At 36.1% G+C, this 18333-nt stretch overlaps 1 protein-coding gene across 1 annotated transcript in view; it reads left to right on the plus strand.

Moving 5' to 3' along the window:
• BAZ2B (bromodomain adjacent to zinc finger domain, 2B) overlaps positions 1-16574 on the plus strand; it is a 423086-nt gene extending 406512 nt beyond the window's left edge. The window contains exons 38-41 of the mRNA XM_011991581.1: positions 2734-2880; positions 9770-10035; positions 10624-10767; positions 15122-16574. Of these exons, the coding sequence (XP_011846971.1) occupies positions 2734-2880; positions 9770-10035; positions 10624-10767; positions 15122-15275 (711 nt within the window). The 3' untranslated portion in view covers positions 15276-16574. The remainder of the gene's footprint in view (positions 1-2733; positions 2881-9769; positions 10036-10623; positions 10768-15121) is intronic.
• Positions 16575-18333: the final 1759 nt, after the last annotated feature.

Consider the following 18333-nt stretch of genomic DNA (forward strand, 5'->3'; position numbering starts at 1 on the left):
CCCAGCTAAATTTTGTATTTTCAGTAAAGACAGTGTTTCACCATGTTGGTCAGGCTGGTCTTGAATTCCTGAACTCAAATGATCCGCCTGCCTTGGCCTCCCAAAGTGCTGGGATTACAGGCATGAGCCACCACACCTGGCCCAGAATTTACTATAAATTTTAAGGCACTGTTCGATTCATTTAGTATTGTTTTTACCAGATACAAATATTTTTTCCTTCTAAAAATTATTATTAAAACCAGCTTGAAAGTCACCTTAGACAAATATATTTGGTGAGATCTAGGCAATAATGATTTTTTTAAAAAGAGAGAAATTGAGACTGAGTTCTTGCCAGGTATGGTGGTACATGCCAATAGTCCCAGCTACTCCAGAGGCCAAGGCAGGATCATTTGAACCCGAGAGTTCAAGGCTGTAGTGCGCTATAATCACACTTGAGAATAGCCACTGCACTATAGTCTGGGCAACATAGTGAGACCTTGTCTGTAAATAAAATTGAAAAAAAAAAGATTAAGTCCTAGATCAAAATGAAATTTGTATTTATATTTCTCTCATCTACACCAAAGCAATCATCATGATGTGTTCAGTTTTATTATAAACTTATACACAGAAACCTAAAACTTGTATCAAAACCTGCTTTTATATTGATATATTTAAATTCTGCAATCTATAGCTTTATTTCCATTTTTGCAAATTCATTAACCTTTCCCCTGTTCTTCATCTACCCTTATTAATCATATAATTCTAGCTCTCACAACCTTCATTTCCTTTTTAAAATGCTTAATAATACACTTTTTGCTATGAAACTATCTTGAAAAGAAGGCAGTGTTTCATATTCAAAGATTAAGAAGCACTTTATAACCTTTAGAGACATTACAGTGCCTATAGTAATCCTCATAGTAAGTCCTAACAAAATATTAAAGTGCTCAATATCTTTAGAAATACCCTGTTGGACAAAGACCAAGCTTACCAAGAAAAAGAGGGAGTTGTCATAATTTGCCTCCAGATAATTCTCTGCCCACAGTATACTTTATATTGTTGTTATTAAACAGTAGGCAGCATCCACTATTTTTTACTGTAGTAGCAGAGGAATTAAAACCAAATAATAATATATTTACTGTAACATATTATGAGTTATTACTGTAATTTTTCAAAATTGTTATGAGTTTGATATCTGTCACTCTTTCTTTAAAAGTATCAGGAAATAATTTTATTTTTAAATCCTAAGTGTGAGATGTAAGACAGACCTTGTAGTATTTATAGTTACCTAGTAGAGAAAACAATGAGTATTTACTTATGTTCATGAATCTCATTTTTAAATTGTGTTGTTACAGGGATATAAATATAACCTTGCATTGTTATTTCTCAGTGAATACTTTTACAGTAGAAGTTTTAACGATGTAACTCAAATATGGAGAAATAACACCATCTTAAGGTATTCAGTGATGGGGATGTTAGGAAAGGTCATAAAATAGATACGGATTGTTGGAATGTTAAACTCTGCTGCTTTTGCTCGTGGTAACCATGCCAATGTTAATATGAAATATGTAATATATACATTTGATAAACATTTGTCAACTTGAATAGTGTGTCTGCTGTTTTAATAAGATTCTACAACTATCATTGGTATATATACTAGGTTATATAAGAAGACCATTTTAGACTTTCCCAGACTGATACAATGTTGCATTGAAAATTAAAGTAAGTTTGAACGGTTAAGCTATTTTGTTTTTAAGAGCATATAAATACCTAACTTAAAGTAGTTTAAATGGTTTCTGGTTTTCATTTTTTAAAATATGGACTGCAGGACATTCTCTTTTGTGACTGGAATATGAACTAGTTGTCAAAAACCAGTGTTAGTGCTTACCATCTTTTACAGCCATCTTGAAAGTTTTTACTTGTCTAACTTTTCTTCTTTCCTTTGTAAAACTTACTGTACAGAATATGTGTACACGGAAAAAGTCTTCTTTTTGCAGATTTTAAGTTTTTAATTATATTAGAAAATTTTCAATAGAAAATAACTAGTTTTATTTTTAATTCTAAAAAAAATAAATAATGACCTCTTAATTTCTTACATATATTGTATCTTTTTTCCTTAGAAACTGTTTTGTAGGATGCATTTTCTGCACTATGACACATGTTTGATTTGGGTTGATTTTCAAAGTTTCCCAGTTTGAATGCATTTTCCAATCTATCACAATATATATAGATGAATTAGTCAAAAATCTAGGGTTATCTTTTAATTATACATAATTATGATACTAATACAAGTTTTCTAATTTTGATTTTAAAAAATACTCTAACTCTTATTTCTTTCTCAGGATATCATGAGGATTCTAAGATAAGCAAAAGATGAAGCACATTAAACAAAGAAAACACCATGTATTAAAGCTATTCATTGCTTTATGTGCTCTAATGTCATGTTAATTATTTCATATGTTAATGTGTACATGCTTCTGAAGTGTGTGCAGGCATTCTGCCTCTAAGCTTTGTTCTTTGCAGTGTACTTGAAATGTGCATTTACCCCACAGCATTTACCCCAACAGAACTGCTCACCCGTCATGTGGTCCATATCTGTGTAACGAAAGATACATAGATGTGTATGGCTACTATATATTTGTTAGCAAGCGGAATGTTCATTACTAATATAAATTAGGAATTATGGTGCATTGAACATCCCAATAACTATTATTCATGGCAGATGGTTAATTTTAAATGATTTTTCATGTATTATAGTACTGCCAAATCTGTCGAAAGGGAGATAATGAAGAACTGCTTCTTCTTTGTGATGGCTGTGACAAAGGCTGTCATACCTACTGCCATAGACCCAAGATTACAACAATCCCAGATGGAGATTGGTTTTGTCCAGCTTGCATTGCTAAGGTAAGATGATCTAAAACTAAACTTTTTATTATATTTTATTTTATCTTTTTTTTTTTTTTTTTAAATACAGGGTCTCAGTTGCCCAGGCCGGAGTGCAGTAGTATGATCATAGCCCACTACAGCCTAAAACTCCTGGGCTCAAGCAATCCTCTGGCCTCAATCTCCTGAGTAGCTGAGACTACAGGTGTGCACTGCAAGCTAATTTTTTTTTTTTTTTTTTTTTTTTTTTTTTTTTTTTTTTTGTTTTGAGAGAGATACGGTCTTGCTATGTTGCCTACAGTGGTCTCATATCTGACCTCAAGCAATCTTCCTACCTCAGCCTGCCAAGTCACTGGAATTACAAATGCAAACCACTGCACCCAGCTCCAAACAACTTTTTAATTACTAGATTAAAATGCAGAGTTTTATGGTGTTTATGTTTTGAAGGCAGACTCTAGGTATTCCCTACCTCAGTTACTTTCTCCCATATTTAAACTCTTAACCTAATTATTAACAGTAAGCTAATTATTAACAGTCTTTTAACCTAATTATTAACTACCTCTCCATAAACTCACTTCAAACATCCATCTGTCCACCTCCTTTCTTCCCTTCCACTTCACTCCCTGTAGCACTTCAACTCCAACAATCCTTTGATCTCACCAGGACTTACAGTTTGTCTTAAGACTTTTCACTGTTGCTCTCCCGTTTCATGTCCTGTCTTTCCTCCTAATCTGTCTTAGGTGTCATTATCCCATTATCATCCCAATCATTGATTCCACCATTAGGTCCTTTGCCTGCGCCTGCCCTTGGTAAAAACCATTATTCTGGTTAATACAACTCTCTGATTTCTCTAGCACCTATACCTTTGTATCTGAATATAGCTGTGCAATACTCAGCCTTTAAATTCAAGGCATTAAGGCCCGGGTATGGTGGCTCACGCCTGTAATCCAAGCACTTTGGGAGGCTGAGATGAGCAGATCATTTGAGAGGAGATCAAGGCCAGCCTGGCCAACATGGCAAAACCCCATCTCTACTAAAAATACAAAATTTTAGCCAGGCAAAAATTAGTAGTGGCACATGCCTGTAGTCCCAACTACTTGGGAGGCTCAGGCAGGAGAATCGCTTGAACCTCGGAGGTGGAGGTTGCAGTGAACCCAGGTCATGCCACTGCACTCCAGTCTGAGCTACAGAGTGAGACTCCATCTCTAAATAAATAAATAAACAAGGTGTTAGAGGGCCTTTAATGATGTCAATAATTTATCTCTAGCTCTGTCTCCTCCATCTTAATTCTCAGCTTATTGTCATTCAGCTGAGAAAATGGAAGCCATCGGAAGAAAATATCTCATCTTGCCACCACATCTGCTGTCCTTCTGCGTCCAGGCTCACATACCTTACCTTCTCTGCTGTTGCCATGAACTCCTAACTAAGCGAATTTTCCCACTTGTGCCTCAGATTCCATCCCTTCTTACCCCTTGGGAATGTTATTCCAGCAGTTCTCCCTTCTCCTGCATCACCGATTTCTCCTTCTCCGCTGGGTTCCTCTCTTTAGCCTACTGATGTGCTGCTATCTCTCCCATCTTAAGAAAACTAAACAAAAACCCTCTTCTGTCCTCACTTCTCCCTTAATCCAGTTCCTCCATTTTTTCCTTCCATTTACAGAAAAACACTTGGAAAATGTTTTGTTCTGGTTCTATCTAATATCTCTCCTCTGGTTTATTCTTTGTTTAAGACAGAATCTTGATCTGTTGCCTTGGCTGGAATGCATTGACACTATCATGATTTATCGCAGTCTGGAGTCCCTCAGGTTCAAGTGATCCTCTCACCTCAGCCTCCCAAGCAGCAGGGACTACAGGCCTGTGCCACTATGCCTGGCAATTTTTTTTTTTTTTTTTTTTTTGTAGAGATGGGTTCTCACTATGTGCCTAGGCTGGTTTCAAACTCCTGGGCTCAGCTGATCCTCACACTGCAGCCTCCAAAGTCTGGGATTACAGGTGTAAGACAGCACACTCGGCCCTGATTCACTCTTGAGCTCACTATAGATTTTCACCTCCACAGCTTCTCCAAAAGTGCTCTTATCGTGGCCACAAACAGCATTCACATTTCTCACTCCAGTGATCAGTGCCTGTCATCTGACCTATTACATTTGGTAGAGCTGAACACTTTCTCCTCCTTGAAACATTGATTTTCACTTGACTTCTAGCATACCATACTCACCTGGTTTTCTTTCCAGTCTTTGCTTCTTCTCAAATCTCCTTCACTGATTTTTTCCCACCGCCCTGATCTGTAAACATTGGAGTGCTTTCTTTGCCTCAAGGTTATCATCTGTAAAATGGGATAGTGTCTGCTTTGTGGGGATTTGTGAAGATCAAATAAGGTCATACATGTAAAAGTTTTTATAACTTTATAGTTATGTGAAATGTTAATTTTAATACTTTATTATATTTTAGACTGTATTTCACAAGATAGCAAGTGGTCTTACATGGCATCATATTCACTAATAATCATTTTTTGATTATTTTGATTATTCTCATTACTTGATCATTTTTGTCATTCATAGTTAAATATAACAACAGCAGTCTTCACTGATTGTACATAAAATTACCTTTTAACTTCATAACTGTTAAGTTATAGAAAGTTTCTCTAACACTCTATGAATTACTAACAGATAAATGTTTTCGGTCTTGGGAGTATTACCTGGTAGGTCGTTGGATGTTTGTTTTCAATAAATTTTCTTAAATTAGTATCCTAGCTATCTGCCATTCAAGGAGTAGACTTGGAGACATAAGATCTGTAATCTCATTTGAGCCTTTCTATGTGAATACAACTTTCTAAACTTCTGCTTTTTTTGTTTTCTAAATGTAGTGAACTAGATGTTTCTCACAACAATAAAACTCTAAACATTGATTTTGATATATAAGGAAGAGTTAAGGTTTTTAAAGTATCTTTCCAGTTAATTCATAGTTATTTAAAAATATTTATACTATACATACACCTTGCTCTCAAGTGGGTTTTTCTGCATACATTATCCTGATTAACTGTTTTTACTGTGCATGTATGTATGTGTGTATGTATGTATATATGTGATCACAGGATCACAGAATTGAAAAGATGTGTATGTGTGTGTTTGTGTGTGTGTGCATATATATACAACATAGCTATACCTCAGTATCTGCAAGGGATTAGCTCCAGGATCTACCATGGACACCAGAGTCCACAGATGCTCAAGTTCCTTATATAAAATGGAATATTATTTGCATACAACCTACACTCATCCTCCCATATACTTTAAGTCATCTCTAGATTATTTATAATACCTAATAAAACATAAATGCTGTGCAGATAGTTATTATACCATATTGTTTTTTATTTATTATTTTTTATTGTTTTGTTATGAGGGGGTTGGATTTTTTGTTTTATATTTTCTTTTTTTTTTTTCTATTAAGACAGAGTCTCACTCTGTTGCCCGGGCTGGAGTGCAGTGGCATGATCTTGACTCACTGCTGCAACCTCCGCCTCCCGGGTTCAAGCGATTCTCCTGTGTCAGCCTCCTGAGTAGCTGAGATTACAGGCATGTGCCACAATGCCTGGTTAACTTTTGTATTTTTAGTAGAGACAGGGTTTTGCCATGTTGGCCAAGCCAGTCTCGAACTCCTAACCTCAAGTTATCTGCCTGCCTCGGCCTCCCAAAGTACTGGGATTACAGGCATGAGCCACTGCGCCCAGCCTTTGTTTTATATTTTCGATTTGCAGCTGGTTCAATCCATAGATGTAGAACCTGCAGATATGGAGGTCCAATTGTATTAGTACACACTCTTAGATACACACACACATACACACACAAACTCACATACTAAACATTTCAAACTTCATTGCCTACAAAAGCCAAGTAAATGACATGAAAGAGTTCATTGGACCCCTCGTGGGTGCTGTGGCAAAGAGGGGAGTCATGGCCCTATTTAAATTTAACAGTCAAAGCTCAACTTCACCCAATTGCTGTCATGTAGGAATGTGGGCCCCATGTTCCAGAACCCACTCATATTTCAAGGGAAGTCGAGACTATGGATTTTTATGTCCTCCCAAATATTAAATATTGGAAACAAATTCAGAATTTTTACAAGCATTATATGAACCAAATACATTCTGTGACCTGTTTGGAGCCTGCGAGCTACCAGTTTGTGACTTATATCAATATATAAACAAGAAAGATATGTGCTGTTGTTCATGAAATCTGGTAAGTGTTGCTTAAGACCCACTAAGTTCCTCTTTGAATTTGTACTGTAGCCAAGAAAAGGTGATGGGGATTGGGGGGATGCCCTGCCCAAGAGCAAAATAATAGGTAATGGAGTAACTTGATGAAAGTTTGCTTTTGAAATATGTGTATTTGCGCTATTTAATGAGATCAGTTTACACACATCTTTTTTTTGGTTTTTTTTTTTTTTTTTTTTTTTTTTTTTTTTTTTTTGAGACGGAGTCTCGCTGTGTCGCCCAGGCTGGAGTGCAGTGGCCAGATCTCAGCTCACTGCAAGCTCCACCTCCCGGGTTCACGCCATTCTCCTGCCTCAGCCTCCCAAGTAGCTGGGACTACAGGCGCCCGCCACCTCGCCCGGCTAGTTTTTTGTACTTTTCAGTAGAGACAGGGTTTCACCGTATTAACCAGGATGGTCTTGATCTCCTGACCTCATGATCCGCCCGTCTCGGCCTCCCAAAGTGCTGGGATTACAGGCTTGAATCTTTTTTTTTTTAAATCACAAGTTTTTTTATTCTGTGATTTTAATTTCATACTTTCTTTTTTTTTTTGAGACAGAGTCTCTCATTCCATCACTCAGGCTGAAGTGCAGTGGTGTGATCTCAGCTCACTGCAACCTCCACCTCCTGGGTTCAAGTGATTCTTGTGCCTCAGCCTCCTGAGTAGCTGGGATTACAGGCGTGCATCACCACACCTGACTAAATTTTGTAGTTTTGGTAGAGACGGGGTTTCACCATGTTGGCCAAGCTGGTCTAAAACTCCTGACCTCAAGTGATCTGCCCTCATTGGCCTCCCAAAGTACTGGGATTACAGGCATGAGCTACCATGCCTGGCCCAATTTCATATTTTCTTATTGTGAGTATTAATTTGTTAGAAAATTATCCCAAATAATATTTTAGTTCAAGTAGAAACTAGATGTTTTGGCCCACTATTCATAAAACTTTTTCTGTTTTAAGTAACACAGCTATTTAATCTAACTTGTCATTAAATGGACTTTTTCTTCATTATATTAAGTACTCTCTTTTTTAATGATTTCAGAGTGCTAAAAGCTAAGTGTAATATAAAAACCCAAAATAATCAGATTTTAATGAATATAAATAAGTGGAGAAGAGACTGAATAAAACATATTAATTATTTCAGTTAGTGACAGGGATTGTGATTCTTTGATATGATATGGTGAAAGCGTTGAATTTATGGTTTGCCTTATTTAGTCAATTAAAATATCTCCTTAACTATACTTTAACCTGCCAATAAAGAAGCAAATAATTTTAACTGCTTAAGAGCATTTTTAAGTAATGTACTGGCAGGGGTCATGAAATCCTCAAAGAAACTGCTATGAAATACTCCAAAGAAATGTTTTTCAGCCAGTTTTAAGAATACAGCCAATTTTATTAGCCAGGCATGGTGGCACACACTCGTAGCCCCAGCTACTCGGGTGGCTGACGTGGGAGGATCTCTTGAGCCCCAGAGGTTGAGGCTGGGCAGTAAGCCATGATTGTACCACTGTACTCCCAGCCTGGGCAACAGAGTGAGACTGCCTCAAAAAAAAAAAAAAAGAATACAGCCAACTTTAAATTATTGCTACACTGATTATGTGACTTTGCAGTATAGGATTTCTTAACAATCTGGTTAAGGTAACAGTTTTCTAAAAGTGTTTGGTGTTAACCACATATTTGGAAAATAAAAATAAAAGTCATACATTGCCAGAACTTTACCTACCTTTCTTTTATGATCTATTACATTTATTATAACATTTAACTCTCAAAAGGCAGATTTTTTTTCTCTATGAATACAGGGTGGGGCACCCTTCTTGTTGCAGCAGTGTGCTGCCTGCAATTTGTAGTTACATTGCATAAGACCACGTTGAGATTTCTTTTTTGCATGTAATTCTAGAGCTAGAATGACTAGCAAGTATGTGGCTTGTCATCCTTATTTTTAAAATGAGAAAACAGGGCCTCACAAATATTTTTGCTTAAAGTTAGTAGCAGAGCCGTAGCTGGAATTCATATCCTTTGATTACAAGTATAATGTCCTTTATGTCTTCCTTTCTATGTTGTTTTTCTCAAAAACAGACATCTTTTTACCCCATCTTTCACCACTGCTTTGTTCACACCTGGGAACCACAAGTTTGTGGAACTCTCTTCTTATTGCAAATACCTTTTATTTTTTTATCCAGGAAAAAAAATCAATTTCTAGTAGATTTGATCACTTGGACTTCTCTATTTGACACTTCCTTAGCTCTTTTTCATTTTTTGGCCTGGCTTTTTATTACCTCCTCAACTTTCTTATTAACAATCTCTATGTTTTAATTTATATTCATCTTTGTTCCTAATTCTTTTGTATCTTTAAACTCATTCAAGTAGTGACCTAGACTGAAAGAATACTGCAGACACCCTCTGTAGATGAATTACCATGGGATCAACATCTTCAAGTTTTAAGAATTCTTAAGATGAATAGACCTTTCATGTTTTATTAGATTTTATCCTTATATTATGAAAGGAAGAAATACACAGAACGTTCTTAAGAATAATAGAGTTATCAACATTCTAAATCCGAGTTATTCTTTTTACTTGTTTGTCCTGTCAGACTTTTCATAATTTAAAATAATAGAAGGTCTGTAGATAGTCACTTTCTTACACCTCATTTACTTTTTTAAAATTAAAGGCAAGTGGTCAAACTCTAAAAATCAAAAAACTTCATGTCAAAGGAAAAAAGACTAATGAGTCAAAGAAAGGCAAGAAGGTAACTTTAACAGGAGACACTGAAGACGAAGACTCTGCATCTACAAGTAGTTCGCTAAAAAGAGGAAACAAAGACCTCAAGAAAAGAAAAATGGAAGAAAACACTTCTATTAACTTGTCAAAACAAGAAAGTTTTACTTCAGTTAAGAAGCCGAAAAGAGATGACTCCAAGGACCTAGCTCTTTGCAGGTATTGTTTCCGTTTTCATGCACTGTATATTTCTAATGTCCCATTTTATTTGTTTAGAAACCTCTTACCATATCAAAGCTTCCTTTCTGACAATTTGTGGAAATAAAAAAATGTAAAGCATAAATGTTAAGAAAATGTGTAAGTATAGTAAATGTATTCCTTTATCTTCTTTTAATGTTAATTTGCATTGAGTTTTATTTGAAAGATTATAACTGGGCCTGGCACATTGGCTCACGCCTGAAATCCCAGCACTTTGAGATGTCAAGACAGGCAGGTCACCTGAGGTCAGGAGTTCAAGATCATCCTGGCCAACATGGCAAAACCCTGTCTCTACTAAAAATACAAAAATTAACTGGGTATAGTGGCATGCACCCGTATTCCCAGCTACTCGAGAGGCTGAGGCAGGAGAATCACTTGAACCCAGGAGGCAGAGGTTGTAGTGAGCTAAGATGGTGCCACTATACTCCAGCCTGGGCAATAGAGCAAGACCCTGTCTCATATATATATAAAATAACTGAAAACTTTTTTAATTAAAAAATAAGACAATTGTAAAGTAGGGATACTGATTTCAATCATTATTTTCTTTAGTATGATTCTGACTGAAATGGAAACTCATGAGGATGCATGGCCTTTTCTACTTCCTGTAAACTTGAAACTTGTTCCTGGTTATAAGAAAGTTATTAAGAAGCCTATGGATTTTTCCACAATTAGAGAGAAACTAAGTAGTGGACAGTAAGTAAATCATTTCAGTTCACTAAATATTTATTGAATACCTGATATATGCTAAGCATATTTGTCGTGAGCCAAAGATATTTTAATCAACAGCAAGATCTAGGCCCTGCTTTTGAGGCAGGTGTGTGTGTGTGTGTGTGTATGGTGCACGCACGTGCATGCACACGCGCGTGTTTGGTTAGAGTAGAAGGCTGTAGAAGAGAAACCAACTAAAATTATTTAAGAAATTAAAAACCAGTGTAATAGACCTGCTTTTGACATTGAAAGAGCACCACCAACCCAAGCTGAAGGTAAGGAAAAGTATTAGGAGAGCCTCCCAAAGTAAGTAACATATAAGCCGGAATTTGTATTCTGCATCCATGGAGTATCGACCACACGTCACGTGGATTTAACAAAAATTGACTCAAATATTGTTAGATTATTACAATGTAGAAATAGAAGATCTTTGGAAGCTTTGCACATTAAGAGCTTTAATGTGAGTTATTGGAGAATACCAAAATTCCATTTATTAAATGTGGGAGAGAAAACTATTATTTGCTCTTCTCTACTGTATTCTCTTTGCAATCCTATTCCAGGAATAAAGTTACTTATTTTGGGAGGCTTTCCTGATACTCATACAACATATATTTTAATTACATTGTTATTATCTAGTATATATTTAGTTCTTCCTATACATTCTTTTGGTGAAAATAACTGTACTCTATGATTTATATTCAATTTAGAAGAGTTAAATAGAAGTTATAATGATCTGTGTCCCTCACATATATCAAGTGATTTACTAGGTTGACCAAATGACTAATTTATTTCTTTGGAGGATGAAATAACAGTCGTCTAAAGGTTTATGTCTGTTTTGTTTTATTATTTTTTAATTACAGAAGGGACCTGCCTAAATTCAGGAAGCATTTAAAACCATTAAAATGATTGATTGGTACTTATTGGTTCCAATATGTAAACACTGTTATCTAGATATGGACTAGTTCTGTTGTTTGTTCCTTTTTTTTTTTTTTTTTTTTTTTAAGACGGAGTTTCACTCTTGCCCAAGCTGGAGTGCAGTGGTGCATCTCGGCTCACTGCAACCTCCGCCTCCGGGGTTCAAGCAATTCTCCTGCCTCAGCCTGCCAAGTAGCTGGGATTAGAGGTGTGCGCCACCACGCCTGGCTAATGTTTTGTATTTTTAGTATAAACGGGGTTTCACCATGTTAGCCAGGCTGGTCTCAAACTCCTGACCTCAGGTGATCCACCCACCTCCACCTCCCAGAGTGCTGGGATTACAGGCGTGAGCCACAATGCCCGGCCTCTCTTGTTTGTTCTATCAAAATAGTCAGTTGTCTAGGTGGATGGCGCAATGAAATTTGTAACTAACATGGCCGAGAAAAAGAATTACACATGAAGACTTTACTAGTATTTAAGTTAACTCTTGATTTTAACTTCCATCATCTTCCAATTCCTAGATAAAAGATTAACGTAAACCTCAAAATTGTTAAAACAAATAGGCTTAGAAATATATATATATATAAAATGCTACAAAATCATATGGGCCAGGTGAGGTGGCTCATGCCTGTAATCCCAGCACTTTGGGAGGTGGAGGCAGATGGATCACTTAAAGTCAGGAGTTTGAGACCAGCCTGGCCAATATGGTGAACTCTCGTCTGTACTAAAAGTACAAAAATTAGCTGGGCGTGGTGGTGTATGCTTGTAGTCCCAGCTACTCAGGGATGAGGCACGAGAATCACTTGAAACCGGAGGTGGAGGTTGGAGTGAGCTGAGACCACGCCACTGCACTCCAGCCTGGGCAACAGAGTGAGACTGTCTAAAAAAAAAAAAAAAGCTACCAAATCAGAGCTCCTGTGAGGAAGAGGAAGAGAGAAGGAAACAGTCTGTGTAATCCTGTTTGTGATGCCAGCTGTGTGGGAAGCAAAACTCAGTGGATTCAAGCTCCTTGAACTCTCCACTTTGGGTTGTTTGACTAAACTGAAATTAATGAGTTGGAACCAAAACTCACAAACCATGTTTCAAATATTTAAACTAGAAATTTTTGGAATAGAGGGAGGGGCCTACTTAAATGAATTTTTCTGATTTCCATCAGCTGCCCCATCCCATAAAGGAAGGACACACATATGAGTTGTATACTTTTTTCACCTAGAATCTCACCTAGAATTCTCTCCTGGATTCCACTCTCCCTAATGTTGATCATTAACCTTTTCTTTGGGTAAGGAACAAAGAGAGAAGTAGTTCTCAAATTAACTTTAAAATATTTTATAAAAATTATTCCCACACATATTGTATGATTCCATTTATATGAAGTATCTAGAATAGATAAATCCATAGAGACAGATAGAAGATTGGTGGTTGCCAGGTGCTGGGAAGAGGGAGGAATGGGGAGTAACTGTTCAATGAGTATGGCGTTTCCTTTCAGGGTGATGACAGTGTTTTAGAGGTGACGATAATACAGTGTTGTGACTTAAATGCCACTGAATCATCCACCTTCATATGGTTTATTTTATGTGAATTCCTTAACCTCAACAGTAATAAGCAAATAATTCCTAGGAAAATGGATGAGGTTACCTAAGGGCTGACTTAACTCTGTGAGCACATTACACATAGAGAAATATTCCTTTCATTATCACACAGAAGAAGGGAGTGAAAGGTCATACAAGATATGTCACCAAAGAAATAGAATTCCACTTCGACAAGTTCTCACAGCGTCAGTACCTCATAGGGTATTTCTCTTTTTTTAATTTTTATTTAAGTTTTTGTGGCTACACAGTAGGTGTATATTTATAGATACACGAGATACAGGCATGCAATGCATAATAATCACATCATGGAAAATTGGGTATTCATCACCTCAAGTATTTATCCTTTGTGTTGCAAATAATCCAGTTCTACTCTTTTACTTATTTTAAAGTGTACAATTAAACTATTATTGACTATAGTCTCCTTGTTGTGCTATCACCTACTTATTCTTTCCTTCTATTTTTTTGTGCCCAGTAACTATCCCCACCTCCCCACTGCACTTCCCAGCCTCTGGTAACTATCCTTCTACTCTGTTTCCATGAGCTCAATTGTTTTGATTTTTAGATCCCACAAATAAGTGAGAACACGTGATGTTTGTCTTTCTGTGCCTGGCTTATTTCACTTAGTATAATGACCTCCAATTTGATCCACGTTGTTTCAAATGACAAAATCTCATTCTTTTTTTTATGACTGAATGGTGCTCTATTGTGTTTAAGTATCACATTTTCTTTATCCATTCATCCCTTGATGGACACTTAGATTGCTTCCAAATCTTGGCTGTTGTGAACAGTGCTGCACCAAACATAGGAGTGCAAATATCTCTTTCGTATACTGATCTCCTTTCTTTTGGGTATATATCCAGCAGTGGGATTGCTGGATATCATGGTAGCTCTGTTTTTAGTTTTTTGAGGAACCTACAAACTATTCTTCGTAGTGGTTGTACTGATTTACACTCATGGAATATTTTTAATGGTTACATTATTTTAGTATCCAGCTTGTCATAGGTTAGAGTTAACTTAAAATTTGCATTTCTAAAAGCTGTCTTAAAATTTGTTGAATTGGCTTGAGTTGGCTTGAAATGACCATTCCCTTCTTACTAATAAGCTTACGCAGATTCATCCACCTTTCTTTTCTCTTTTCTGTTTTTCTACAGAGAAAGAGAATTGAGCTTATCCCACCAGAAAAGCACAGAAGCCATAGTACTTCTTGTTGAAAGACAGACCCTTGTAATGTTACCTCTAGTAGAGACATAGCATATGCTTATTTTGCTTGTTTGAGTTCGTCATACTCTAATGCTTGGGCAGAAGAGCATATATGAAGAGAAGAGAAATGGGAAATGGGGAAGACTTAACACAGAGCACCATATCTTGGGGTGTATATAAAAGCTACAGGAAAAGTGTAATTTTTATCGTTGCATGGGGAGCATTGACATGATTTCTACTGCAGCTGAGCATTTTCAAATACAGATAATAGGATCCCACAAGTGATACATTTGGTCAGAGAACTTAATAAACTAGTCAAGCGGGATAGGTCCTGTGACAGAATTGTGTGATACAGGTCAAACAGGAGACGGGTTATGGGGAAAATGCCTGTTAAAATATGTTTTGATCTTCGGAGAAATCTATTTTTCCATTTAACCTGTTCTTTAAATCCAGTATGTTTCAGAACACACAAAAATTTTTAAATGTTCCATTTATAAAAGGGTATCATATATATCAGTTTAAATGCAGTTATCCTAATCATTTTTCTTTCATTGTTACCCTTTATTACCTCTTTCTTTGTTTACAAAACAAATCCACTCTATGAAAGCAATCTCTAATTATGTGTTTTCTTTCAGGTATCCAAACCTTGAAACCTTTGCTCTAGATGTCAGGCTTGTTTTTGACAACTGTGAAACATTTAATGAAGATGATTCTGATATAGGCAGAGCTGGCCACAATATGAGGAAGTATTTTGAAAAAAAGTGGACAGATACTTTCAAAGTGAGCTGAAGTTATAATAATCTCTTTATTTTTTTCCTTTTAAACAAGGACAAATGAGACCAGCAATGTGAACTGTATTTACATAAACGTGCAAGGCACATACATAATGACTTTCTTTTTCCTTAAGATAAGTATAAAAAAAAAAAAGTATCAGAAGAATGATACCATTTTTAAAGGCTTCACTCCTACAACAACCAAGGCCCTCGGTTATTGGTTTGTGTGATTTATCAGCTAATTTAGGTAGAACAGGGAAGCACACCCAAAGAATTTTCAAAGGAAGGGGTGTTATAGTGCAATAGCAATTAAAATATATCAAATCGCACTGAATACTCAACACCAGAGCTCTAACGTGGGAAATGGTTCTCCTTTCCCTCTCAATAAATATCTATTTTTCATTTTTTTACTTTGTAGTTTATTTTTTAGTGAATGTATTTAATTTTATGAATTATTTATGATTAAACCACATCCAGAATCTTCGTTTTCTGTGAAAAGGAAGAACTAGAAAATTGCTTTAAATCTTGAAAATACAACAAGGAATGTTTTAAAATATAAAACAAAGCCAAGTTAAACTGTTTACACTGATGTGCTATAAAAGCACCAAAAAGAAACTTTACTGTAGAGTTACAAGTACATTTATATATATATGTTGCTGCATCACTTGTGTAGTTAAATTGTATTTCAAAACAGTGAAAACATTGACATGTATATACTGTTCATTCTTGTTTATATTAAGTCTTGTTTTAAATATGTATTATGTGTATATATTGTTTGCAGACATTATTGTTCATGCCTTAGAGGATTGTAGCATTTTATTTTCATCTGAAGGTAATGATAGCTATACAGTCTGTACAGTCATTATCCTCTACCAACACTGTGGCGTCTCCTTAATCTTGGTAGTGCCTGCCTTTGAAACAGGGTGTAGGGGATGTTAGTTTTCCATGTTTCTATTTTGTTATATAATTTTAAGCCACCAGGGCCTAAATTAAAGTATAATCATTTGTATCCATGTGGAATAAAATTGTGACGATTTCCTACGCACACAGTATTTTTTCATAGAAACATTTCCCTCCCATTTGCCTTGCCTCAGAAATAAATTTAAAAGACATTTGTAACCACTGTGTTTTATCTACTGTGTGTTGTGGTGGCCTGTTGGAGGCAAATAGATCAGAATTTTTTTTGTACCTATGTAAGAGTACTTGAAGTTTTATTTAAAATAAAATGTTGTGGAAAAGGTAGCATTCTTTTTTTTAGGAGTGTTATTTTTCACTATGTATGGCACGGATACAATAAAAGACTTTTACAAACTAATTTTTTAGTTTTTCTTAATATACCTGAAAATATATTCTTTTTTAAAAAGCCAGTTGATTTAAATTTGATTTTTACAGAGACCTAAAGGAGGAACAGTGTGTAGAGTGTGGTTCAAAGAGCACTGGGCTGGGTGGAAGAGGGTGAGTTTAAGTCAAGTGGCCAAACTTCTGTAGCCTGTAAGCCTCACTGGTCTGTAAACTTCTCTGGACCTGGTCTTCTTTCTTATTTCACATTTTCAAGATGAAAATATTAGAATACATTAGATCTTGTTCTGGTCTGAAAAATGCCTCTATGGGTAGCCAAACAACTCAATTGTCAAGAAGAAAAACGGATATATAAATTAGTCTAATAAGACATGTATTTCTCCAAGAATTCAAGAAATATAGTTTGCTGCCCTGCTGGGGGCCGCCAGACTCCAGAGAATCATTGACATACAAGACAGGCCCTGCCTTCATGGAGCTAATAGCCCCTTGAAGTGGGCCTTAGATAATGTCCACTGCTTTTCATCATGAAGAGAGAATAGAAATGTTTTGAAAAAAGTTTTAACTTCACAAAGCTTCAAAGCCACAGAGTATTTTCAGTATCCCTAGATTGTTTGTGAAGACTTACATGAAAATCAGCTGTTATTATGTAAATATGTCAGTTTCTGTTAACCAGATATTGCAGTGATGTCTTAAAGAGGCTGATGTTTAAGCAAAAATGCCTTATAGAGCAGGGAAGAAGGCAGCACCGTGAACAACAGTGTCTGGTTTTTGTGTTTCTACAACTGCCTGATGCTCCATGAGGATTCTTCATGGTGATTTTTTTTTTTTACCTTAGAGATTATATATGCTTATGTTAATTTATATTAGATGGTATATAAGGGGCTTGATAATAACATGTCTGGTGCCTGAGGGGCTCATAAATAAGAAAGTACTTAAACACACACACAAAATTTGTTGAGAGTGATAATTTTAAAAATAGGGAGAAAAGGAAGGCTTGGTAAACACTGGCTACTTTGGACTGGTGTCTTCATTGTTATTACTCAGCAGACGTAGCTGTTAAACTCTGAGTGGACATGATCCCACGAGGGCTGCGGTTGCAGTAGGTGACAGTGGTTACTATACATATGTGGATCACTTGTTATGTAAGTGACTCATGCACTCTCAGGGCCCTAGGTTGGGCTTATTCTCAATAAAAGCAGTATCATTGTTCTCCTCAAATTAAAAAAAAATTATCCTAACTCTCTGCTGTCACATAATTGCCAGTATATATAACATATTTTCATTAAGATAAATTAGGCTTTCACCTGACCCTTCTTCATTTTAGTCCTAACATGCACTATGAATTATTTACAAACCGGTCTACTTTCAAGTTTAGATTTAGATTATCACTCAAGTGGTGACCCACCAAGGATAACCAAACAATCCACTACTGCTGAACACAGAAGATAATCATCAGTTTGAAACAGTAGGTAGACACTAAATTAATATTTGAGTTGTTAACCACAGTGAAAATTAAACAGGTGAAAATGTGTCTATAGATACACCTAAAACTCAAAAGAAGTAAATTAGCCATAAATGCAAGGTGTTCTTTTTCTTGTTCCAACTCCAAAATAAAATTTTTCACAAGCACCAGTTTTAATCTGAATTATCAAGGATCTAATCTGTCTGTAGTACCTTAATGTAACCCTCCATGCTCCTTCTCTTTTCCAGCCCCTCAATCCCCATAGTCTATAGGGAAATTCAAAATTCTGTTCCTTTAGCTTTCTCCCGTTAAA

This window comes from Mandrillus leucophaeus, unplaced genomic scaffold (assembly GCF_000951045.1).
Source record: "Mandrillus leucophaeus isolate KB7577 unplaced genomic scaffold, Mleu.le_1.0 Scaffold110, whole genome shotgun sequence".
In the NCBI taxonomy this organism is placed as follows: Eukaryota; Metazoa; Chordata; class Mammalia; order Primates; family Cercopithecidae; genus Mandrillus; species Mandrillus leucophaeus.